Below are 22277 nucleotides of genomic sequence, written 5' to 3'. Positions count from 1 at the left end.
TAAGTGCGCCGCGTTTTCGAGGGATCCGAGGCAAGGCGTGGCGAGGCGAGGCGAGGCAAAGGGAAAGTGCAGCTGAAGCAGATCCTGAGATGTTCAGGAGACGCTTTTCAACACGCTGTGGCAAACGATTTTTATGGCACGACATTTCCGAGCAACATTTTCTTGAATTACTCGCTCAATTTCCGTTGAATCAACAAGCGAGAGAGAAAGAGACTCCTTGGGCAACTTTAATTGCAACTGCCACTGCTGCGACTTCGACTTCAACATCGACATCGACGTCGACATCGAGGAGGAACGTTAATTGATGGCCTGTTGCAATATTGTGTAATATTAATTAGCCCAACGCGACAACCATCAAAATATAATTTGTATGCACATACTCGTATTTGCACCCAAACTGCATTCGTTGTTTGTTTTTGTGTTTTTTTGTATTTCATAATTTTCACGGCTCATAAACGGTGCTACTTTGTTGCCTGTCAGCTTTGTACTTGTCTCCCTCTCTCATCTCATCCCATCTCCTCCTCTGTCTTCCGTCTCTGTCATTTTGCAAGGCACGTGCGTCTGTCGTAGATGCATCAAAAAAGGGCAGCATATGCTCGACTTGGAACATCGCAACGTCGCGACGCGATGCGAAGCGACGCCGCACAGATTTGTTTGTGGGCGTGTCAGCAATATGTCAATATCCACTCGAGAGTCGCGCATGCGTGCTCCCCAAATGCCCGGAAAGGAAAAAGGAAAAGGTAATGCCGTTAGTCGAAGGCGTAACCACAAAGGGTTGCAGCACTTCACTTCGCCTTCGCCTTTGTTTTCGTCTTCAACTTCGACTTTGACTTCTCGACTTCATCTCAAAATCTGGCATGTTAGCTATAACATGCTCTCGACTTGAAAATACCCTACTACATAAAAACAGAATGCAACTTTTATGTGAACTTTTAATTAATGAAGTTACTTTAGTAATATTTAACTGCAAATGTGAATACAAAATTAAATTTGCTAGCTCTCAAATGATTCTCCTTTCATTACAATCAATTGTTTTTAGCATTGTTATTTAAACATTTGACGAATTATAGTAAATACATTTCACCCTTTGTATTATATATGTATATTAGAGTAACAAAAACATTTCTATGCTGGAAATATAATCTCACATACACATATATATTTATATATTTTCACTTAACGTTTACCTTTTTTATTTTGAATTTGATGCATAAACATTTGATTATCAATTATGCATTCCAAAAAAAAAGTATGCAGGTAAAAGGCACTCGAAACATGAACTGTCTGGCAGCAAAAGGTTGAGAAAGCCGCAAGTATGGTATGTCAATGGTAATATGCTACACATGTTACAGGGTATTTGAAAGGGAGAACAGCACCAATAACAACAACAAATGAGAAGGAAGAGTAGAAAAGCAAACACGATGCTCGATGCATAAACAAAGATTCAAGTGTCAATGAAAAAGCGGAAAAAATAAGTCAAAATATAAACACGGTTTCACTTTCAAAGCGATTAGCTATGGACGCGCCTTGAACTTGTGCGGAAAATGCAGTCAACAACAACAACAATAACAATGGCACACAGCACTGTGCAAGCTGATAAGAATAACAGTTGAAGTTGTTGCTGTTGCCACTTGAAAACCTTCCAGCCATTTGACACCATTAGGCGAGGCGGCCGAGCGAACGAATTAACGGAACAAACGAATGGAAGAACAAACGAACGAACGAACGAAAGAGCGACGTATCGATCGAACAGGCGACACAGCGCACACCTACACAGTGACACTCACACACACACACACACACGCACACTGAGACATGGACCTACCGCAGTGGAATGCCGGACAGAGAGCAATAAATATTCAAATATGCATTTTACAGTGGCATCCACAAAATCATCTTTCATTGGCCTTTTGAAGTGGCTGGCGTCTTCGCTTTGCTCTCTCTCTCTCTCTCGTAATCATTATCGACTGTCGCAATTGTAATCCAAGGCCATGTCGCATGTTGTATATAACTTGGACTATGCTTGGGTTGGGCACATTGTGTTCTGGACTACGTCATTTAACGATAAGACTTATCAGTCATGATAAAATATATAAATATAAGTGGACAAACATACTATTCTATATGATTATGCCAAATAGAAGCTTACGAACTTGAGCGATATGTGTAAGGTTTTCGTTGTCGATTGCTATAGCTGATACTTCACGTATGAAGTCACACTCAACTTAGTATTCCAGCTAAATTTGTGAAGAGCTTCAATGGCTTATTATACACATATTTCGAACAGGTATTTCTGTAATCAGTGTGAAATGCTTCTTCCGGTGTCGTCACTTTTGCTTTAAATGAATCACAGATTTGATACATTAATTCTATATACCCTTCCTCGGGTTAGTCCAACTAACTAAGATCAAGATAATTCTTTCCATACCGATTTAGTCTTTCAATTTCTTTTTTATTCCTAGCAACTTCTTTCAAGAAAACATTAATGCTATGATCTACATAGAAGTCTACAAACTATTTCTCTTTTAAATTATCGCTAAAAATAAAACTAAGTATTTCAATTTAACTTAAGTATATACTTTAATTCTAATGAATAAAATAAATTATTTTGCGAAGAAAACATCAGCTATGTATCAACTAGACAGTTTAATTCTTAAGTGTTTTATATTTTATATTTAGAAGATTGAACATTAAATTATTCGTGAATCGTGCTTATTCTAATATGTGATTTCCTGTCTCCTTATTTCAATATTTCAAGAAATTTTCAAATTCTTTTCATAAAAATTTGCACTTTACATATCTATGATTCCCAAGATTCTTCAATTCTCAATATAATTATAAACTATTTTCTAAAGACACTTTATTTAATTATATTACTATAGCTTGGATACTATGATTCCCAAGGTACTTTGCTTTTCATTATTATAATAAACTATTTTCGAAAGTCTGTTGCAAGTCCTTAAAAAAAAACTGTGGCGTATTATCATATTTGTTGATAGATACTTTCTCAAGTGTTGCTGTAGATATCATAGAGACCTTTCTCTAAAGTGAGTAGAGAAAATTGTAAGATATTTATAATAATTATGTGATAATGCTGATAAGTTGGAAATCACTCGCATGTGTCCATAAGTACTGTGTAATGCTTCCAATTCTCATCCATGTGGCCCATTCAACAACACTTTTGGAATGCCTTTTACCCTCTTTGATCGACGACACATCTGTTGCTCTCATTGTTGTTGTTGTTGTTGTTGTTGTTTCAGTCTTTTTTGTGTTATTGTTTTTATGAATTTTATGCAAGTGTTGAGAAATTTATGTGCTCCCGGGCCGTGTCTCAACTGGAAGCCAGAATGCATGCCAATTTGCTGTTATTTATGGAAGCAGCAGCAGAAGCAACAACAACAACAACAAATAGAACTGCTTCGGCAAAAGCAACTGTAAATGGCGTTATTAAATTTGAGACGCTGCGAAAAACTTGGATAAGCGGCACCCCGTGAGACTTATGACGTATCTTCTATTTACTACTCGAATACTCGAATGATGTGACAGCTCTTTGATGATCCAGCATCATTTTGTTGCCTTACTTTCGGTCAAAGTTCAATAGCGCCATAATCAATATCTGTGATCTCAGGTTGCCTACACACACGTCACTTTTTAAATGCTATTTTCAAATGCTCTGATTTTTATCTCTGTTGTCTTGTTTTGTATCGCTTGTGACTAATGAATGCCGCGTTTTGACGGCTTGTCAGTTGCGCCTAGACGCATTCATGACAACGTGTGAAATCGCAAAGATTCCCCTCTATATCCCACATTTGTATAAAGTACATACGATTATATATACATATATTCGATTATACGGAGCGGTATGCCCAACACGTCACAAACGTGCCGTTACTAATGATAACCACACACAGACACACATGTCACATGCTTCAGTCGACGGGTCTCTGTCCTCTAAAAGCATTGCATTACGTATCTACAAAGTCCAGTTGTGTATAGTATATAGTGGAATACCGCGAGATAAGGCAGATTTCTCGATCGAGCAAGTTACGAATATGTGTCAGAGAGACTTAATAATGAAACTTGTTGTTAATAATTTGGTAATATTTATTAGATTAGATTAATCAGTATCAGCATCGAGAGGTATTCACACATAAAGGTGTGGCTAATATAACATAAGTGATTCACATTACGACTTGTCAGTTGCAATAATATGAATGCTAGGCAAACCTTATTAGTTATACTATATGCTTATACATTTACGAGTACACGTTCCACTTAGTCTTACCAATATTTCACAATTAAATCGCAGGTTTATAAACCAGAAATTATCTTTGACTACCAATTTAAGGTATCACAAATAAACTAAAAATATACCAAATGATGTATTTGGTATACTAATATAGTACAACCTACAAAATATACCATAGAGTCTACAATATACCAGATTGTCAGCCAAGGCAACTATGAAAGGGTATTTCTTAAATTACTTTCTCAATTTTTGTCCAATCACAACCAAATTTTCAGTAATCATTAAAGTTATAGTTATTGTTGTATGTAATAAATTGTATGTGACTACATTTTTAAATTAGTTATTACTACTACTACTACTCTAAACTAAAATACCTCAACTTGTTGGTATACAAATCGAAATCTAGATTAACATTACGATTTATCAATTGCAACAATATGATGAAAATGAAATCTGATGATATCTTATTAGTTGTATGCATAAGCATTCACTATTATTTTATTGTTCATATTTCACAATTGAATTGTATATTTTTAAATCAGAAATTATATATTGGACTACCGTAAAAAAAGTAAATACCATAATTTGGTATACATATGAAAAGCTATAAAGACTAACATTACGTTGCAATAGGGAAACTTGATCACCGTTTATACTTTAGAATTAAATTGTTGATTTTAAAATTAGAAATTCCATTTGACTATACCATAACTTGTTGCTATGCACATCGAAATCTAGATTAACATTATAATTAAATGCCATGGAAAGCTTATTGGTTAGCTAATTGTTCATATTTCAAAATTTTATTGTAAATTTGTAAATAAGAAATTATATAATGTTTGCCTACGGTAAAATGAAATTACACAAAATATATACTACGAGTATTAAGAATAATATTTATTATATGAATTTATTGCTATAAATACGTCAATCTAACATTGAAGCGATCACATGATCTAAACTCGATAAAACATTTTAAATATTACTGCAAATAAAAATCGATTTTCTGCTTTCGACTTTGATCTGGCATGAGTCGAAATGCGATGAGTTGTTATCGGCTTTCATCTGTCAACGGGCGTAGCTTGTAATGAGCTTATCAAAATGGACAACTGAACTGAGGGACAGACGAACGGAGGAAGGAGAATGGAGAATGGAGGATGGTGGATGGTGGATGGTGGACAGTGGATGGGGGATGGGGAATGCGGCGAAGCAGCGGACGGAGATAAGCGTGAAAACAACAAACGAAATGAATTGATTTCAATGCGCACACACACACATACGCACATGGAAAGTAGTGTTGCCTAGGTGTGTGTGTGTGTGCATGTGGATATCGGTGTGGCGATGGGCAAGTGTGTACACACTCTTTCGTTGGTTTATCTCAATTAAATCAGTGGCACTTTTTGTTTACACGACAGAGACGGACGCTGAGAGAAGGAGTGCGAAAGCGAGAGAGAGAGAGAGTGAGAGTAGGAGAGTGGGAGAGTAGGAGAGAGAACGAGGAGGCTGGAGACTAGCATAAACATAAACAAACCAAGAGCCAATTGCAGACTGCTGTCGGCCATTTTGTTTTGCCTGCCTGGTAGCGAACGATAATAACAACAAGAAAATAACCCCAAAAACAAAAAATAAGAAAGAGGAAAAGAAACGTTTTTAGTTTTGTTAATTTATGTTTTGGCTTTTATTTGTTTGAAACTGTTGCAGCATTTTCAACGTAAGTGCTTAAGTATCTAAGTATGCTTGTGTGTGTGTTTCTATGTATGTAAGTGTATGTGTATGTATGTACATGTGTAAGTAGAACAATGAGATTGAGTAAAACTTACGAGATATTACACTTGGATAACGATTAAAAGGCATTGACATACAAAAAAAAAAAATGGTTAAAAAAATTAGTTACATTCTAATACAATAAAGATACATTCTTTTTTTGATTACATTTGATTTTTGGCACACTCTTTGAACTAGACACAAATCTGTCGCTTAAAAACTAGCAAAAAAAAACACTACATTTATTTAAATTGAGTTGAGTTGAAGTTTTGAGTTTTAAGTTTTGAGTTTTAAGTTGAAAATACTTGTAATACTTGAGTTCAGGCCCCCCGTTTGGCTGACTATAATACTTATTCGATATCGATAGGCTCCGTTATCGCTTTCGATATCGATATCAACGCGGCCCCAGATCAATGTAGCTATTGGGCCGCATCATTTGATGCGCTGCCGCCGCCGAGCCATAGAAGCTCTGATAGCTGCTCATGCCATACGCAGCAGCCGCCTGTCTCATGTGACCCGTGGTGACCTTCAGCTTGTCATAGGGACTGCCATAGGGGCTGCCATGGCTGTGATAGTGAGCCGCTGCCGCCGCATTGTGATGATAGATGGCGCCAAAGTTGCTCTGCTCAGCTGCGTACGGTTGTCCAATGCTCGAATAAATGTTCGCCGCTGCCATCACCTGTGTGGCTGCCGCTGCAGCAGCAACACCTGGCGCCGGCGGCGAAGCCGAGCTCGCCGAGAGCGGTGTCAACGGCGTCGGCGTATGCTGATGCTGATGCTGATGATAGGGATGATGATAGCTGCCGCCATAGCTGCTGGACATTTGATGAAGTTGCTGCTGTTGTTGCTGCTGCTGCTGCTGCTGTTGTTGCTGCTGCTGATGTTGTTGCTGCTGCTGCTGCTGTTGCTGCTGCAGTTGTAGTTGCTGGGACGTGGATTGCTGCTGCTGTTGCAATTGCTGTTGATGCAGCTGCTGCTGTTGCTGTTGCTGCTGTTGCAATGGTGTTGCATCCAACTGGAAGCCCAACAGATCCGGCGAGTTGCCCGATGTGGAGCTGCTCGACGGTGTTGCTGGCAGTTGCATGGCCAATTGTGTTGCCGCCGTGCTGGTTGCTGTTGCAGCAGCAACTGCTGCTGCCGCTGCCGCTGCCGACTGTTGCTCGACAAGCTCTGTGCAGCTCAAGCTGAAGCTATTCGGCGGCGTTCTGTCCTTGGCTTTCAGATGTTGCTGCTGCATTTGCTGTTGCTGCTGCTGCTGTTGTTGTTGCTGTTGCTGCTGCTGTTGTTGTTGCTTCATGCGTGCTTGACTCTCATGGCTCATGCTAGACATGCCCAGGCTGCTGCTGGTGCTGCAATTAAATTAAAAAAAAATGTTCAAATTCAAATTGTAAATTGAAATTGAAATCGTTTCCGATAAACATTTAACATTTAACACTGCTTGTGCTGATTTGTTTACAATCGACCCTCGGCCCCGGAAAAAAATACAAAAAAAAAGGCAACCGAAAAAAATATGAAATACGCAAGACGAAGATCTAAATTGTTTATGCCATCTCGCAAGGCAAGGCAAGGCAAGGCAGCCACATCTGTCAGCTGCCCCATCAGAGGCAGCCAAAGATGCTTATGCTCCACTCACGACTCTTCTCAGTTTTGAGTTATTGTTTCATGTGTTTTATTTTCGTAGACACAACTATCGATGCGACTCAACTCGATGCGACTCAGTTCGAGGCGTCGGCAATTCCCGGAATGCCTTTTACACTAGCACACCAACGGTCGACGGACTGTCTAGTGGGCCACTTGGCCGTCTCCCTACGAATATATGTATGTATGTATTGTATATAGTAAAATATCATATGCTCTCTGCTCCTCCGAACTGGGTCAAATTCATAACAAATTATCTAGCCAGAGCCAGAAATGAACACACAATAAAATCTGATTACGCGACAACCCAAATTGGACACCAAATCAATCGGTTGCTTTGATAAACACTCCAATTCCAAGTCAAAAGGCTTTTCCCTTAAGAAATTATTGCTAGCATTCAATTTTGAACGCATTCTGCGTCGTATTTTTTACATAGCTTTCAGAAGATTTGCCAGAAAGTTTATTTGCTGTTTAAGCTCAACTATAAATAGTTTAAAAGTTAAGAGCAGTAAAACTTAAATATCTAACAAAATTCTGTAATTTAGATCTTCTCAATCTTTTATAACTAGTATTGATTACTTTCTTTATATATTTTTGAACAATTTCAATTGTGTTCAAATTCCAATGAAATGATTTTACAGATTTCTTTAAAAGTTAAGAATTTTTAGGAAGTTTATTTGTTGGTTAAAAATAGTTGAAAAGTTAAGAGACATTTTAATCAGACTTTTATGTATATCCAAAGTTCTGCATTTTATATCTCCTCAATCTTTGTAATGTTCTATAACTAAAATTTATAAGTTTCATCACATCTTCTCAATTCTCAATTCACAATTTCAATTTGTTTCCTATGACTCGACTTCTAAAGAAATGAATCCACACATTTTTTATAAAATTAAGATTTGCCAGGAAGTTTATTTATTTTTTAAGCTGAACTATAAATAGTTGTTAAGTTAAGAGAGCTGAGACTGAGATAGAGCTGCGGCATATCTAACAAACTTGTGGATTTTATATCTTTTCAAACTTTGTAATATTGAACAACTAAAATTAATAAGTTTCTTTATATCTTTTCAAACAATTTACATTTGTTTCCCATGCGTCAACTTCTAAAGAAATGATTCTACAGATTTCTTCAAAAATAAGGATTTCCCAGAAAGTTTATTTGTTGTTTAAGCTCGAATAAAAATTGTTTTTAAGTTAATAGAGGTGAGACTTGAATATCTAACAAAATTCCACATTTTACATCTTCTCAATCTTTTATATCTATTATTCTCCATATATTTTCAAACAATTTCAATGTGTTTTCCATGAGTCAACTTCTAATGAAATGATTTTTTAAATAATTTTTTCAAATAAACTTGCGTCAGCAATGACATATGATCTCATTAATAGATGCCATCTATCTTAAAACTCCATTTCAAGTGGTTTACTTACACATCATTGGTGCCATCATCTCGAAATCCTTTAGCAAATGGATTGCTGGATATTTTTAATTGTGTTACCTGCAAAATACAAGAGCGATAAATTCAATTTAGAATCTGGCTAAACGATTTGGCCTCAATTCAATTAATAATATTTCTGCCTTTTTCTTTATTTTTAGTGTGAAATGCAACAAATTAGAAAATGTTTACAAAGCATTAAAAAAACAACAGAAATCCATGTAGACACACACACACACACACACATACATACGTGCAGACAATAAAAATAAAATTATTTGCAATAAATTGTTGAAACGAAAAGTGTTAACACCCACGTCGAGCGCATAAATAATTTAAATACTTTCGGAAAAAATGCCGCTAAAAATAAAATGCCAGAGATTTTTCATCTTGCTGTGGTTATTGTTGTTGTTGTTGTTGCTTTCACTGTTGTTGTCTGCCACTTGGAAAATTATGAATTATACTCTAAACACTCATGGGAATGGATACAACAGCTATTTAATGCATTTAATGAAATGAAATTGACCAAAAATTCACATTTTAATAGATTACATTGTAGTTTAACAACCCAAACATTTTTATGAGTTCAGCAAATATTGGACATTTTAGTAAGATCAAAAAAAGGTTTTTTATTTATCAAAATTGTCGGTTTATTTATTGGAAAGTTGCCGACTTATTTCAATTATTAATTCTGTGTTATATTATATAATAACTTTTTAAATTGAAGTTTTTCTCATATATCAATAAATATCAGTAATGTAAGTGAGTAATTATTAAAAAGGAAAAAATTCATTTTAGAAATAATATAAATCTTACAATAATATGAAGTAATTTTATGTATTAAGCATCTTCAAAGTATTAAGACTATAAACTTTCCAAATTTTCTTTTCTTATATTATATTTTCTTTTTTTATGATCTGTAATGAAAGTGTATTTGTCTGTCGTTGATGGAAACAAGCTTTTTCAAACTCTTTTGTTTGGTTTCCGAGAGAGAGAGAGATAAAGAGATTCAAAGAGAAAGAGAAAGAAAGAAAGAAAGAATCCCCCGCTTAAGTTGATTATTCGTTTACGCATTGTAAATTAATAACAATAAAAAAAGCAGCAAAACAACAACAAACATTGAGGCCAAATTGGCGCAAAATGGCCGCAGAAGCTTTTGTAAAACAAGAGATGTGTGTAGAATACGAAAAGTGTGCACGCATATGGGCAATAGAAGAAGAGAATAGGAGAAGGAGAAGCAGAAGGAGAAGGAGGGGGGGAGACAAGTCGAAAAGTTGTCGGCCAAATGTTGAGAGAATGTAAATTGGAAATTTGAAAAATTCGAAAATTTGAATATGTGGAAAATATGAACAAAAAAAAAAAGCGTTGGCGCTTGTCGTTTACAAGTGGGTCCGATGACAAGTGGGTCAAGTGGATTTAGACTTTGATACTTACGCGCTGGTTCTGATATGCTGTTACGGCCGTAAAGCTGGTCTCCGGGAATATGAACGTACGAAAGTGACTCGAATGCTCGTTCTCATCCAGCGACGCGTTCTTCGGCGGCAAGTAAACCAAGTGGAAGCGCGGCTGGTAGCGATGCATCGAGTTCAGTATGATCTATGAAGGGGAAGAGATGGGGAACATTCATAAGTATTGTGCGGATAACGTATATATTGAATACATTCCTTGCAACCAGTGCAATTACATCTAACCTTCTTAAAAAAATAAATATTCAATACATCAAATAAAATGCAGACTAAACAATAAAGTGAAAAAACTAAAAATCAAGTGTGAAATACTTGCCACCTTCTCAATAGCTTTCTAGTTTATTTTTTATTATAATATGTAATATAATTACGTTCAAGGACTTTTAATGCGAGAGAACGAGAAAACTTTTAAGTGACATTTTTCAAAATTGTTTTTCCGCCAACATATTTAGCATTTTAATTCCCGCTACCGTATTTTAGTATTTACAATTCCTGAAAATTTGTCTGAGATCAAATAAATAATAGTTTAAGTTATTTAAGAACTATATTTATATGTCGAAAAACGACTTCTCAGTTGGTTTTGATTGTAATCTGGAATATTTTGAACTCTATGCTATATTTTGAACATAATGGTATATCGATATACCAAATATAGTATTTGGTATATTCCAGAAGTTTTTCGCTATATTCATTTTTTATAGTTTTGCTATAATTAAAAATTTGTAACGGGTATCTTTCCATTTTTACTTATTTAGTGTTTGGGATGGTGTGACGAAAAAAGAAAAATGATAGTCTGAAGTAGGTATAATAAACTTGATCAAAGAAGTATTCTCTCCCAATTAAGTAGTGTCCAATAATTTCCGATATCTAAACAACTATTCAGATTTACTTACATGGCCATTCTCGTCCAGCTGATTGTTGGTCAGCTTCAGTTTATCAAAGGACACAATTTGCTTCATCCAATTGGCGCCGGCTGCTGGCGAATCGGGATGCACATGAATTCTTGGCGGCGATATGGCATCCGCTTTGCCCGCCACAACCCAACAGGAGCTGCAGAGATGAATAGATAAAGAGAACAACAACATAATGGACAACTTCAACTCGAGATCGATTTGGGATACTTACTTGTGAAACGCATAACGATAACGCTTATCGTCCATCGGCACAAAGTCCATCATGCAGATGTAAGTGGCATGCGGATCGAGGCCTCCGATTCGCACCTGAAATGTGGGAAACATGCGACGGCCCGTCTTCGTGATGATCATCTCGGTGCCCTGGGCATGGAACTGATCCCACAGCGCTTTTGTTTCCAGCACAACGATTGCCTGCGCTAATGATGGATGCACTGTCTCCGGTTCCTGTCGAGATTGAATATTTTATTGTAGATTAAGGTAATGTGTAATGAATAACACAAAAGTGAATCACATAGATAATATCTACTGTATGTTTAACATATGATTAAGCACTGATATGTCTTTATAAAATTTGATGAATGTTTATTGATGAATAATTTTTCCATTTTCTAGATTAAGTCATATTTTAAATTATAATAAATAGAAATTTAAAAAACGATCTAAATTAATCAAATACCAAAAAATATTTGAATAATCATAATTTTATTGAACTAATGTTTGCAGATGCATTACCATTTTTAGATTAATAATGTAATCATTGCATTTATTATACTTGTAAGCAAACAAAAATGATTAGAAAATGTAGAAAAAAATGTGATATACTAGAGAAAAATATTGGTATAACTAATAATAATATTGAATTTCAAATTGAAAAACCAATTGTGTGTCTCAACATAATGTAAGCTATCCAATGTTTTATTTCCAAAATGTATAAACATTCTCTATTTCGTTTCCAAATATTAATAAAATAATTGAACAATTTTTGAAAGATAAGTTACTATAGAAAGTATTGGTATAATTGCTACTGTTAAAGTCAAAATCGAAGAATAATTTATGTAGGAGAATGCAAAATTTTTATTTTAAATTTGTACTTTCATTTTGCACTCAGTTTAATTTTGTAAAATATATAACAAAATAATTGAAGTAGTTGAGAAAAAAATATTGGTGTATTGCTGCTGTTTTAGTTTTAAGCGAAGAAGAAATTGTTTAGCTCAAAATTCATTAATTTAGTTAACGAAATTCAGAAATGTGTGATTGCCGATTTGATATGTGTCAAGAATATTTTGATATCATTAAATGAAACACATTTTGCAATCAATTCACTAAGCTAACATAAATATTGGTGTATTTAATTTAATCAAGTTAAGAAGGTAACAAATGAAATTAAGAAATTAAGTTGTTCAAAATGTAAATAGAATTGTCTCAATATAAGTAAATTTATTACATATTAAGCAAATTGTATTAGAATTTCATAAAATAGTTAAAATTATAATAATTATTATTCGAGTTCTCTGAATGGAAAAAGACGTAGATAAATGATTAAATGAGATTATAGACATATGTAAATTTTAAGTCAAGATTTGCAACTCTTATTTGTTTATTTGCACTTACACCTTTGTTATTGTTGTTGTTGCTGCTGTTGTGATTGCTCTTGTTGCTGTTGCTTGATGTGTTGCTGTTGTTTCCATTGCTGTTGCTGTTGTCTTTTTTGTGGCTGTTTTTATATTTCTTGGCTGTCGTTGCAGTTGCTGCTACTGCCGAAGTTGTTGTTGCTGTCGCAGCTGATTCATTGCTGTTGCTGTTGCTGTTGTTGTTGCTACTATTATTATTGCTGTTGCTGTTGTTGTTGCTGCTGCTGCTGCTGCTGCCAGGATAATCGGGGACAGTCGAAGTATGGTCCTGGCAATTTCCGGCGCTGCTTGCCTGGCTGCTGCTGCCTCCGCTGCTGCTGCTGCCTGTGCTGTGTGTGTCGATGTCCGAAGCCAGCTTGGCATCGATCTGTTCAAGTGGCTTGTACGAGGTGCGATCCTTGCCCGCCGTTTGAATGCAAGCTGTGAATGAGGCACGAATGCGAATGCGTTTTGGGTTGACAGTTTTGTGTTTTTGTGTTTACAATTAACAAGATTAATAGTTCAATTCCTTTCCCTGATGCTAAATTAATGGGTTTAGTTTACTTAGTTACTTAGTTAGTTTACACGCGCTCGATTTAAAGGAGTTTGTAAATAGAATACTCTTTAAGTTGCCTTTGAATAGGCATAGAATATTATATCTCTAAAGCTGCATTTCATTCAGCTGAATTATATTTAGAGAAGTGGAAATATTCATATCACATATCCTGATAATGAGCTGAAATCCTTGCAGCATTACTGCGATTTATTTAGTTGTTGGAATTTTTATAAAAATCACGGAATAACTTCTCAAGAATAACAATCTAATGAACTTTATTTAATTTTTCAATACTTCAATTGGAATTTAAGCTTTATTTTGTGTGTTTGAAACCTCTAGAAAATCTTAAATCAAGATTATTTTACTAAATTTGCTTTTTAATATAAAATCATCTTATTTTAAGATTAAATCTTGTTTGAATTCTAAATTGAAAAGAAGATTGCAAATCATGAGTTGAAAACTTTTCAATCTCAAATAAAACTTAAAAACAACATTCTTAGGACTAAAATTCTTAAAGCAAGATTTAGTTCTTCAATCATCATTTTAAGATTAAAAAATCTTCTTCTAAAATCTTTAAGATCTCAATTTCAAAACTTTTGTTCTTGTATCTATAATTGTTTGTTTTCCCCATCTTTTAAATTAGAACCTAATTTCTGGTATTGCTGTTAGCTCAATAATTAAGAAATACATATATAAAAAATAAAAAACACACACATACTTTAATTTTCTTATTTTATATCAAACTAAATTTGAAGTTTTGATTTTGGTTAAATTTTGAGATTTTTCCATTCTTGAAACAAGATGAAAATCTTAAATTTTAGATATTTATAACTATTGTAGAACTTTTATCTTGATTCAAGAATAATCCTTCTTGGTTCAATTTTGACATCCTAGTAATCTTGATTCATGATTTGAGTCCTTATTTTAACATAACTTAATTTAATATTAACTTTGCATAATATATTATTATATATATATATATATATATTGGTTGTTTGTTGTCTACAATAAAAGGTAAAACATTACCGAAAGTGAATTAATACGAACAAATTCTAAAATTGAATAATAATTAATTGTTCATTATGTCTACAATTAATTGCTTGCATATAAATTGATGTAGTTGATGAAGAAACAACAACTAATAATCAAGAAATAGACGAGGTTGTTTTGCAAAGTGTGAGATCAGCCTTTGAGCTAATTTAAAACACATAAATGCTGATATATGTGTGCTATATATGTTATGAATGTGATTCAGATTCAGATTCAGATAGCGAGTATTTCAGGTACGAGACATGGCAAATGAGCGGAAAAGCGTCGCACATAAATCAAAATGAGGTCTGTCGAGATCGAGTGTTAGGCAAGAGTTCAGCATGTTCTGGATAGTGTTATGAGTAAATGTGTGTGCTTTGATTTATATGTTTTAAAGTGCCACCAACTATGACATCAAACAGCTATCAAAGGAGGCTGCGCAGGCGCAGGACAAAGATAGAGGCGATGGCGAAGACGAAGACGAAGACGAAGTCGAGGATAGAGAGACATGCGAATTTGGATCAGGCGGCTATAATGAGAGGCATACTCGTATAAAAGCGGCGACAATCCAATTATAAAAAAGTCGTCAGTGCAACTGCAACTGCTGATTGAGTTGCAAGCTAAATTTAGTTGGCCACACGGCGGCGGCAGAAAGTTGAGGCGCCTCTGGTGCTGACTACAACAAATTTTGCAATTAATTGCCGGCAGCCAGCCAGGCAGGCAGTTGTGCTTCCCATTCCCGATTGCAAGTTGCAAGTTGCCACTGCGAGTTGCAGTTGCAGTTGCAATTGCAGTTTGCATTCCATTTGCTCGCTTTGTTGGAGTCAGCGACAATGACCCATGACAGGTCGCCGCTGTTGCCGATGTTCCCCAATGTGTTTTTTTTTGATGCTTTTTTTGGTTGCTCTTGCCATCAATTGTCGCTTAATGAGACAATTTTTTTTGTCCGCTGCTGTGATTTCTCTTCCCGACACTCGCTTCACGAATGAATTCTAAAATCAATTAGTGTTTGGCACAAATAATCGTTTTTCTGTCACGCCAACCCAAACATCAAAAAAACCAACCAAAAACCATATAAAAATAAAATCACAAACAACCAAAAAAAAAATACCAAAAATGTCAAACGAAATTTTATCGCTTGCGACTCAAGAATCTGAAGAAGTCTTACGCTAATTGCTCCCTTTGTTTATATGCTTGTCTTACGCTACGCTCAAAGTACTTTTTCTCTTCCTCGTAATTACTGCTTCGCTTTTTGGTTCAACTTGCAAGGTCACACAGCTTCGGATAGTAAATTGAACTGCAATTTTCTCTTCTTTTTTTTTTGTGTTAAAGATGATTTAGATTAACTTCAATAGTAATAATATAGTATTACTTTATAGCATATATACTATAATCAATATAATAATACTATTAGTAGTTTATACTGCATTTTTTCATTTATGAAGATGAATAGAGATTTCTTTTAGATTTACTTCAATAGTAATAATATAGTATTATATAATACCGTATATACTATAATCAATATAATAATACTATAAACTATTATACTGCAATATTTTTTGCTAAATATGAACAGAGTTTCCTATTAGATTTACTTCGAAAAAGCAATCTATTAATAAGAACTATATATAGTATTATATTATACCATATATAGTATACTATTACATCAAAATATATACTATTATAGTACAATCAATATAATAATACTATGTACTACTATACTGCATTTTTTTCAGAACAGAGCTTTCTTTCGATTTCTATTAATAAGAACTATATATAGTATTATATTATACCACGCTTTTGTACTATATACTATTAATCTATATATAATATTAGAAAGTAGGTTCTATATATAGTAGTATACTATCCAAAATATAGTATTAGGAAGTAGTCATAGATTTCTTCAAATTATACCCCAAAGTAATGAATTGAATAATTGATTCATTTTTGTGAAAGATCTACAATCCATCCATATACATATATTTTATGTATATTAAAGCAATATATTTTATTAAATATTAACACCAATTCATAAAGAAATCACCATATTTCTATTTAGTCATTATTCTTTGTTGATATCTGCGAATATAACTAAGATATCTAAGAACGAAATATTATGATAATAAATAAAATTAAATATGAGTGTAAGAGAAGAGCAATGGAACATGTAGTAATATGGAATATGAAAAAAACAACTATTTGCGAGTGGCAAACAGAATATTCAATATTATTATCAACAAACTTTAAAAAACCTTTAGTGAAAGAGTTCCGATTAAATACATTAAGGTTATATAATTAAAAACAATGAAGAATCAGTGCTCTTTAAAAATTAGCTCCCTTTAAAATCTTAACTATTTAATCGCCGACTGAACTAAAGAGTAATCAAAAAAAAACATTCACTAGTTGTTCTTCAGTTTTATTCATCATCTAATCTTTGATTGTTTTATGTAAAATGTGCATGGGAAAAATGATTTCATTATTATAAAATGAATTTATGTTTTCTAATAATTTAAATTCATTGTAGAATAGTTCACCGTTGTTAATAAACTGTTTACGAATTTAAGGTAATTAAAAAGAATTTCCTATTGGTCAATTTGGTAAACTGGAATTTGGGAAATATCAAAATGAGATCTTTTCTATTTGATAAATACTAATTTGGGAAATATAGAAAAGAGATCATTTATATTTAATAAATAATAATTTGGAAAATATCATATAGAAATATATTCTATTTGATAAATAGTAATTTGGGAAATATCAAAACAGGATATCTTCTATTTGATAAATTGTAATTTGGAAAATATTGAAAAAATATATCTTTTATTTGATAAATAGTAATTTGGGAAATATCCAAAAGCGAGCTCACCTTCGATCTGTTTCATGGGACTCAATCCGCCGGAGGTGTACGACGATGTCCAATAGTCATTTGCATAGCATCCATAATCCGGCAGATTTCCGTTGAGGCCATTGTCGAGGAATGGCATTGTGGCCACCATGGCGCTGGAGCACTCCGTGGGGCCCATCAAGTGTGTCATTTGGGCAGCTTTTGATCAGCTCGCAAAACGGAAACAGAACACCAACAACAACAAAAAAAAATCGAAAACCAAAAAAAAAAAACAATACACAATAGCAAAGTCGAACAAATTACTGAATCATTTATTTGGTTTTTTTGATTTGAATTGCGAATAGTATTCAGTATTTGGTTTGTTTTGACTTGAACAGTTTTTCGCGCAGTTGTCAAATTTGATTATTACACATGGACACACACACACACACACGCACACACGAATACACTGCACAAAATTTTTGGGGATAAGCACGTGTAAACAAAAATTCAATTGAGGCGCGCACGAAATGTGTTGAAAAATCGAATTGTCAGCGTGTCAATCAGAATCGATTTCACAAAGCGAAGACCAAGGAACGCAAAAAAAAAGAAATCAAAATCATGAACGAGTAACTAAAAATTGCAATCGCTTCAACACCTCGACGCAATTTTCAAATTTAATTTATTTGCTTTTCTTTTCTTTTCGTTTTTTTTGTTTTTTTTTTTGTGATTTTGTTAGACGATCTTCCGATTTGTTGGTTGTGTCGATTTATCGGATTTTCAACTTGATATTTCCTCTCGAGTTTAGCCGTTGAATTTGTTCTGCCGCAGAGCTTGGCGTTTTATGGTGCGATCGCGTTGACTGCCAATTTCTTTCTCTCTTGACACCAAACACAAATTGATTGAGCGAGCGATTGATTGAATGATACACTCGGCGGCTGCACGCTTTATTATTGCCAATATTCTTGCTGTTCGCTCTTGATGATGATTGTGTTGCTGCTATTGTTGTTGCTGTTGTTGCTGTTGTTGTTGTTGTTGTTGTTGCACTTGCGAATTTCGAAAGGTTGAGGTGTCTCACTTGCCACCTTTGGACAGGGTGTGAAGTGATGCTTTGTCGCTTCGTGATTCGCGATCCGTGATCTCGAGATACGCGACACTTGACTCGTGTTTTCGAATTAGAATTTCAAATCCAATAGCTGCCGCTGCTCGGTGCTCGCTGCTGCTTCTACTTCTACTTCTGCTGCTGCTGCCGCTGCTCTAAACGCGCTCGCATCCGTATCGTCAAGAGTTTGACTGCGGAATGAGAAACGGCGCATCCGATGCCACATGCCACACATCCAATGGATACTGCTGATACTGCTGCTGCCGCTGCTTTTGCTGCTGCTGTTGCCGTTTCTCTTTGCTGCAGTCGCTGCTCATCCAATCGCTGCGCCACTTGAGATGATCACGACCAGCAGTCGCATCAGCATCAGCATCAGCATCCAAAATTAGCATCTCCTTTGAGTGTGAGCATGTATGTGTGTGTGTGTGTGTGTTGGTGCACCAACGATCGACCAATCGCAACCGATCTTCCCTCTGCACAAACGGAAGAGTGGACGAGTCGCTGAGTGTGAGTTGGCAGCCCAAATCGCTAGATGCGCTGCTCCTCATCGGATTAATGAGAACATATCATTAAAAAGAATAAATTCAACTATATACACATTACAATATTTATTTAGAATATTATATATAAATATATATTTTATTCGTCAACAAAATGAAATTAACATTTAAAATAAATATAATTACCTTAAACATAATTATTATTATTTTTATTATTATGATCTATCAGACTCTAAATAAAGTTTACACTTAATTATTATATATTATATTATTATATCAATAAAAACAATTAAATTGATATTAGACAATATTATTTTAACTTTTTCTTTTCTATGTAAAATCAATAAAATTTGCTTCAAACATAATTTAGTTGTCAAAAAATTAATTGTAGCTAAAATAAAAAAAAATATGGAATACTAGCTTGCAATATCAAATAAACATGTTAATTTTTAACAATTTCTGTTGTACAATTAATATGCCCTCTTAAATATTTGTAGGGTAATTAAGTCAAAATTCTTTAAGCAGCAAATACAGTAAGCCTTAGGGCAAGAATAATATATAATTAAAAGATTGATATTCATTTTAGCACTAAATGATAAATACTTTAACCCGTATCTTATTAGGTGTGCATTTAGGTTAGTTATTTACAAGACTTGGAAATACAATTAAATTCCAAACAACATCTTTAGATATGACATATTACAATTGGTAAATTGTGGTTTTTTTTTTTAATTCAAAAGTGTGTATAGTATTCAAGTTAACACTAAAGTATGTATTTCTAAAGCACTGGCTTTAACTTTTTTTTAATTTATAAAATTCAGCAATTTACTATCATCGAATTGCTTATTGTTATAGCAAATAAAATAATAGTAGAAAATTTGCAACAATATTTGCAAAAGAAACGATGTTTGTAAGTGGACAGCACTTTATCAACAAGTTGGCAGGGCGCAGTAAACAGCTGGCATTGCTATCAACTGTTTATCAAAAAAAAGAATCAAATTCAAACAAAATCGAAAACTTATTTAATAAACTGTCTTTTCAGAAACGTGCATTATAATCAGAGTTCACTGTATGCTCCAAATGCGTTCGCTCTCGCTATCTGCGCTATCCATTTGTGAGTATGTTGGATCTCTACAATTAAGTGAAGAAGAAGCCACGCCCGCGTGATCGCATCACTGGTCGAGGCAGTTGATCACTTTCTCACTTCTGCTCTCTAGATAGCACTCTCTCTCTCCTTCTCTCTCACTCTGTCGCTCTCTCTCTCTCTCTCTTTCTTTCTCTAGCTTGCGAGATGAGTGGGCGTGCTGACTCATTGGATGCGGCGGCACCGCTGCGATTCACATGGCCCTCATTTGGAAAACGCTTTTAATTGGACTGCTACCACATGGTGTTGGAGATGCTGTTGCTGATGCTGATGCTGATGGTGTTGGTGTTTGGACGGGGCCATAAATACAAATTGCGCCATAACCTCGACACTAAATAAACCGTAAAATCGCAGCCCTAGATGATGATGATGCTGCTGTTGCCTGGCTGCTTTCCTGCGGCGGGGCATTGGCACTCTGCCTGCTCACAAACTTCGCTAAAATGGCGTCGGATTTAGACGGAGATAGAAATGGAGATGGAGATGGAGACTGGAAGCACATACAAGTGGAGAACTGGGAACTGAGACCGATCAAAGCAAATTGATCGGCAATTGGGTTTGGAAGTGGAGAAGAGGCTTTTGATGCTTGTTGTTTCTTGTCGGCTTTGCTTGTTGCCAGTTTGCGTTGCGTTTTGATGGTGTCTGCCTTGCTGGTGTCTGCTTTTCATCACCCACACTCGTTCAATTAATGGTAAATGCAGCATCAGCATCAGCATCAGCAGCCATTGCTCTAGTGGATACCTGGCTATGAGTTTTACCTGTTCTCCCCCTGTTTTGTGCCCCACGAGTATTTGTTTATCTCTGCATTTTTGTGTGTGTACGCATATAAATCTTAACATCCAGTTACGCCCAGGATTCAACATTCGTGCGATATTCAATTTGTTGCCCTGCTTGGTGCTCTGTTGTTTCTCCTCGAGCTGTTTACAAATTATTTTGAGTTAAGTACTCGGTAGTTTGGCATTTCCAACGAAACCAAGCAGCACTTGAATACTAAAAACGCAGCAGCGAGTACATTCGACTAATCGTAAATAATAATTAATTGCATTCGAATGGAATATGCTCGCCAAATTTCCTTATGCGCAAATTCGCTTATGGATTTCTAATTTGCCATCGTTTTTGCGTATCATAAACAGGCAACGCAAATTCAATTCTATCGATTTGTATATAAAAACATTTAGGAGAGCTACAGTAGAGTGTGCTCGACTTTTAGATACTCGCTACCCATTTTTAATGAAAGCAAAGGAGTGCGGTATTATTCATAAAATATACTGAATTAATATACCGCAAGACTAAACAATTAACAAAGCTACAGTAGAGTGTGCTCGACTTTTAGATACCCGATATCCATATTTAATAAATTAATTTTAAAATATTCCAAATTGATATACAGAAAAATACCTTAAAATTATACCAAAGGCGATATTTGGTATAATGATATAGTACTACATTCAAAATATACCATTGCCTACAAAATATACCAAATTTTCAGCGAAAGATTAAGATCCGTAGTAAATTGGCGCTTTTGCAAATATAAAAGTATTTCTTATATAATTTTTATCCGAACGCAACCAAATTTTCAAAAATCACAAAAACTAAAGTTATTATTGCCTATACAAAACTTAATCTTTTATCTCCATCTATTATACCTTTAATACCCTTCTACTCTATGCATAGCGGGAATAAAAATAACTGCCTGATTGAGGCCCAAATGGTAAGAAGAGATTTTTGCCACAATAAAGTTGTTAGTAAATAAGTAGCAGTGGCTTTAATTGGGTTATCAAAATAGTATTGCGCATTTACTGATTGATTTTGTCCAACTTTTAATTTTAAGCCCAAATGGAGCAGACGGTTAAGATTTTTCCATCGCAACTAGCGCAAGCCTTTAACTAGCAGAGGCTTAAATTAGCTAGAAATTTGCATCATTTTCACACCACAAATAAGATCGAAATAGTATATAATATTGACTGGAGGCGGGTGAGATTTTTCCAAATTCGAAACGAGCAGCTACTTAAATTTGCTTGATCACATATGTACTCGTATATATCAAA

At 34.8% G+C, this 22277-nt stretch overlaps 1 protein-coding gene across 2 annotated transcripts; it reads right to left on the bottom strand.

Annotated features, from left to right (window-relative positions):
- Window positions 1-6110: 6110 nt before the first annotated feature.
- On the bottom strand, window positions 6111-18980 carry LOC133848608 (T-box transcription factor TBX20). Of its 2 annotated transcripts, XM_062284244.1 has the most exons (8): window positions 17529-18980; window positions 13288-13518; window positions 13079-13248; window positions 11679-11911; window positions 11447-11603; window positions 10522-10683; window positions 9083-9150; window positions 6111-7362 (listed from the first exon to the last, which is right to left on the bottom strand). In XM_062284244.1, exons 1-8 carry the CDS (start codon window positions 17695-17697, stop codon window positions 6408-6410), a joined length of 2145 nt encoding a protein of 714 aa, XP_062140228.1. In that variant the 5' UTR covers window positions 17698-18980; the 3' UTR covers window positions 6111-6407. The 2 variants fall into 2 exon arrangements, with proteins under 2 accessions (XP_062140228.1, XP_062140227.1); XM_062284243.1 differs by having other exon boundaries at window positions 6112-7362; window positions 13079-13518; window positions 17529-18978.
- Between the last annotated feature and the right edge of the window lie 3297 nt (window positions 18981-22277).

The sequence above is a fragment of the Drosophila sulfurigaster genome, chromosome X (genome assembly GCF_023558435.1).
Source record: "Drosophila sulfurigaster albostrigata strain 15112-1811.04 chromosome X, ASM2355843v2, whole genome shotgun sequence".
In the NCBI taxonomy this organism is placed as follows: domain Eukaryota; kingdom Metazoa; phylum Arthropoda; class Insecta; order Diptera; family Drosophilidae; genus Drosophila; species Drosophila sulfurigaster.
Note: the sequence above shows the minus strand (reverse complement) of the source record. Positions and strands in the feature narration are given on the sequence as shown.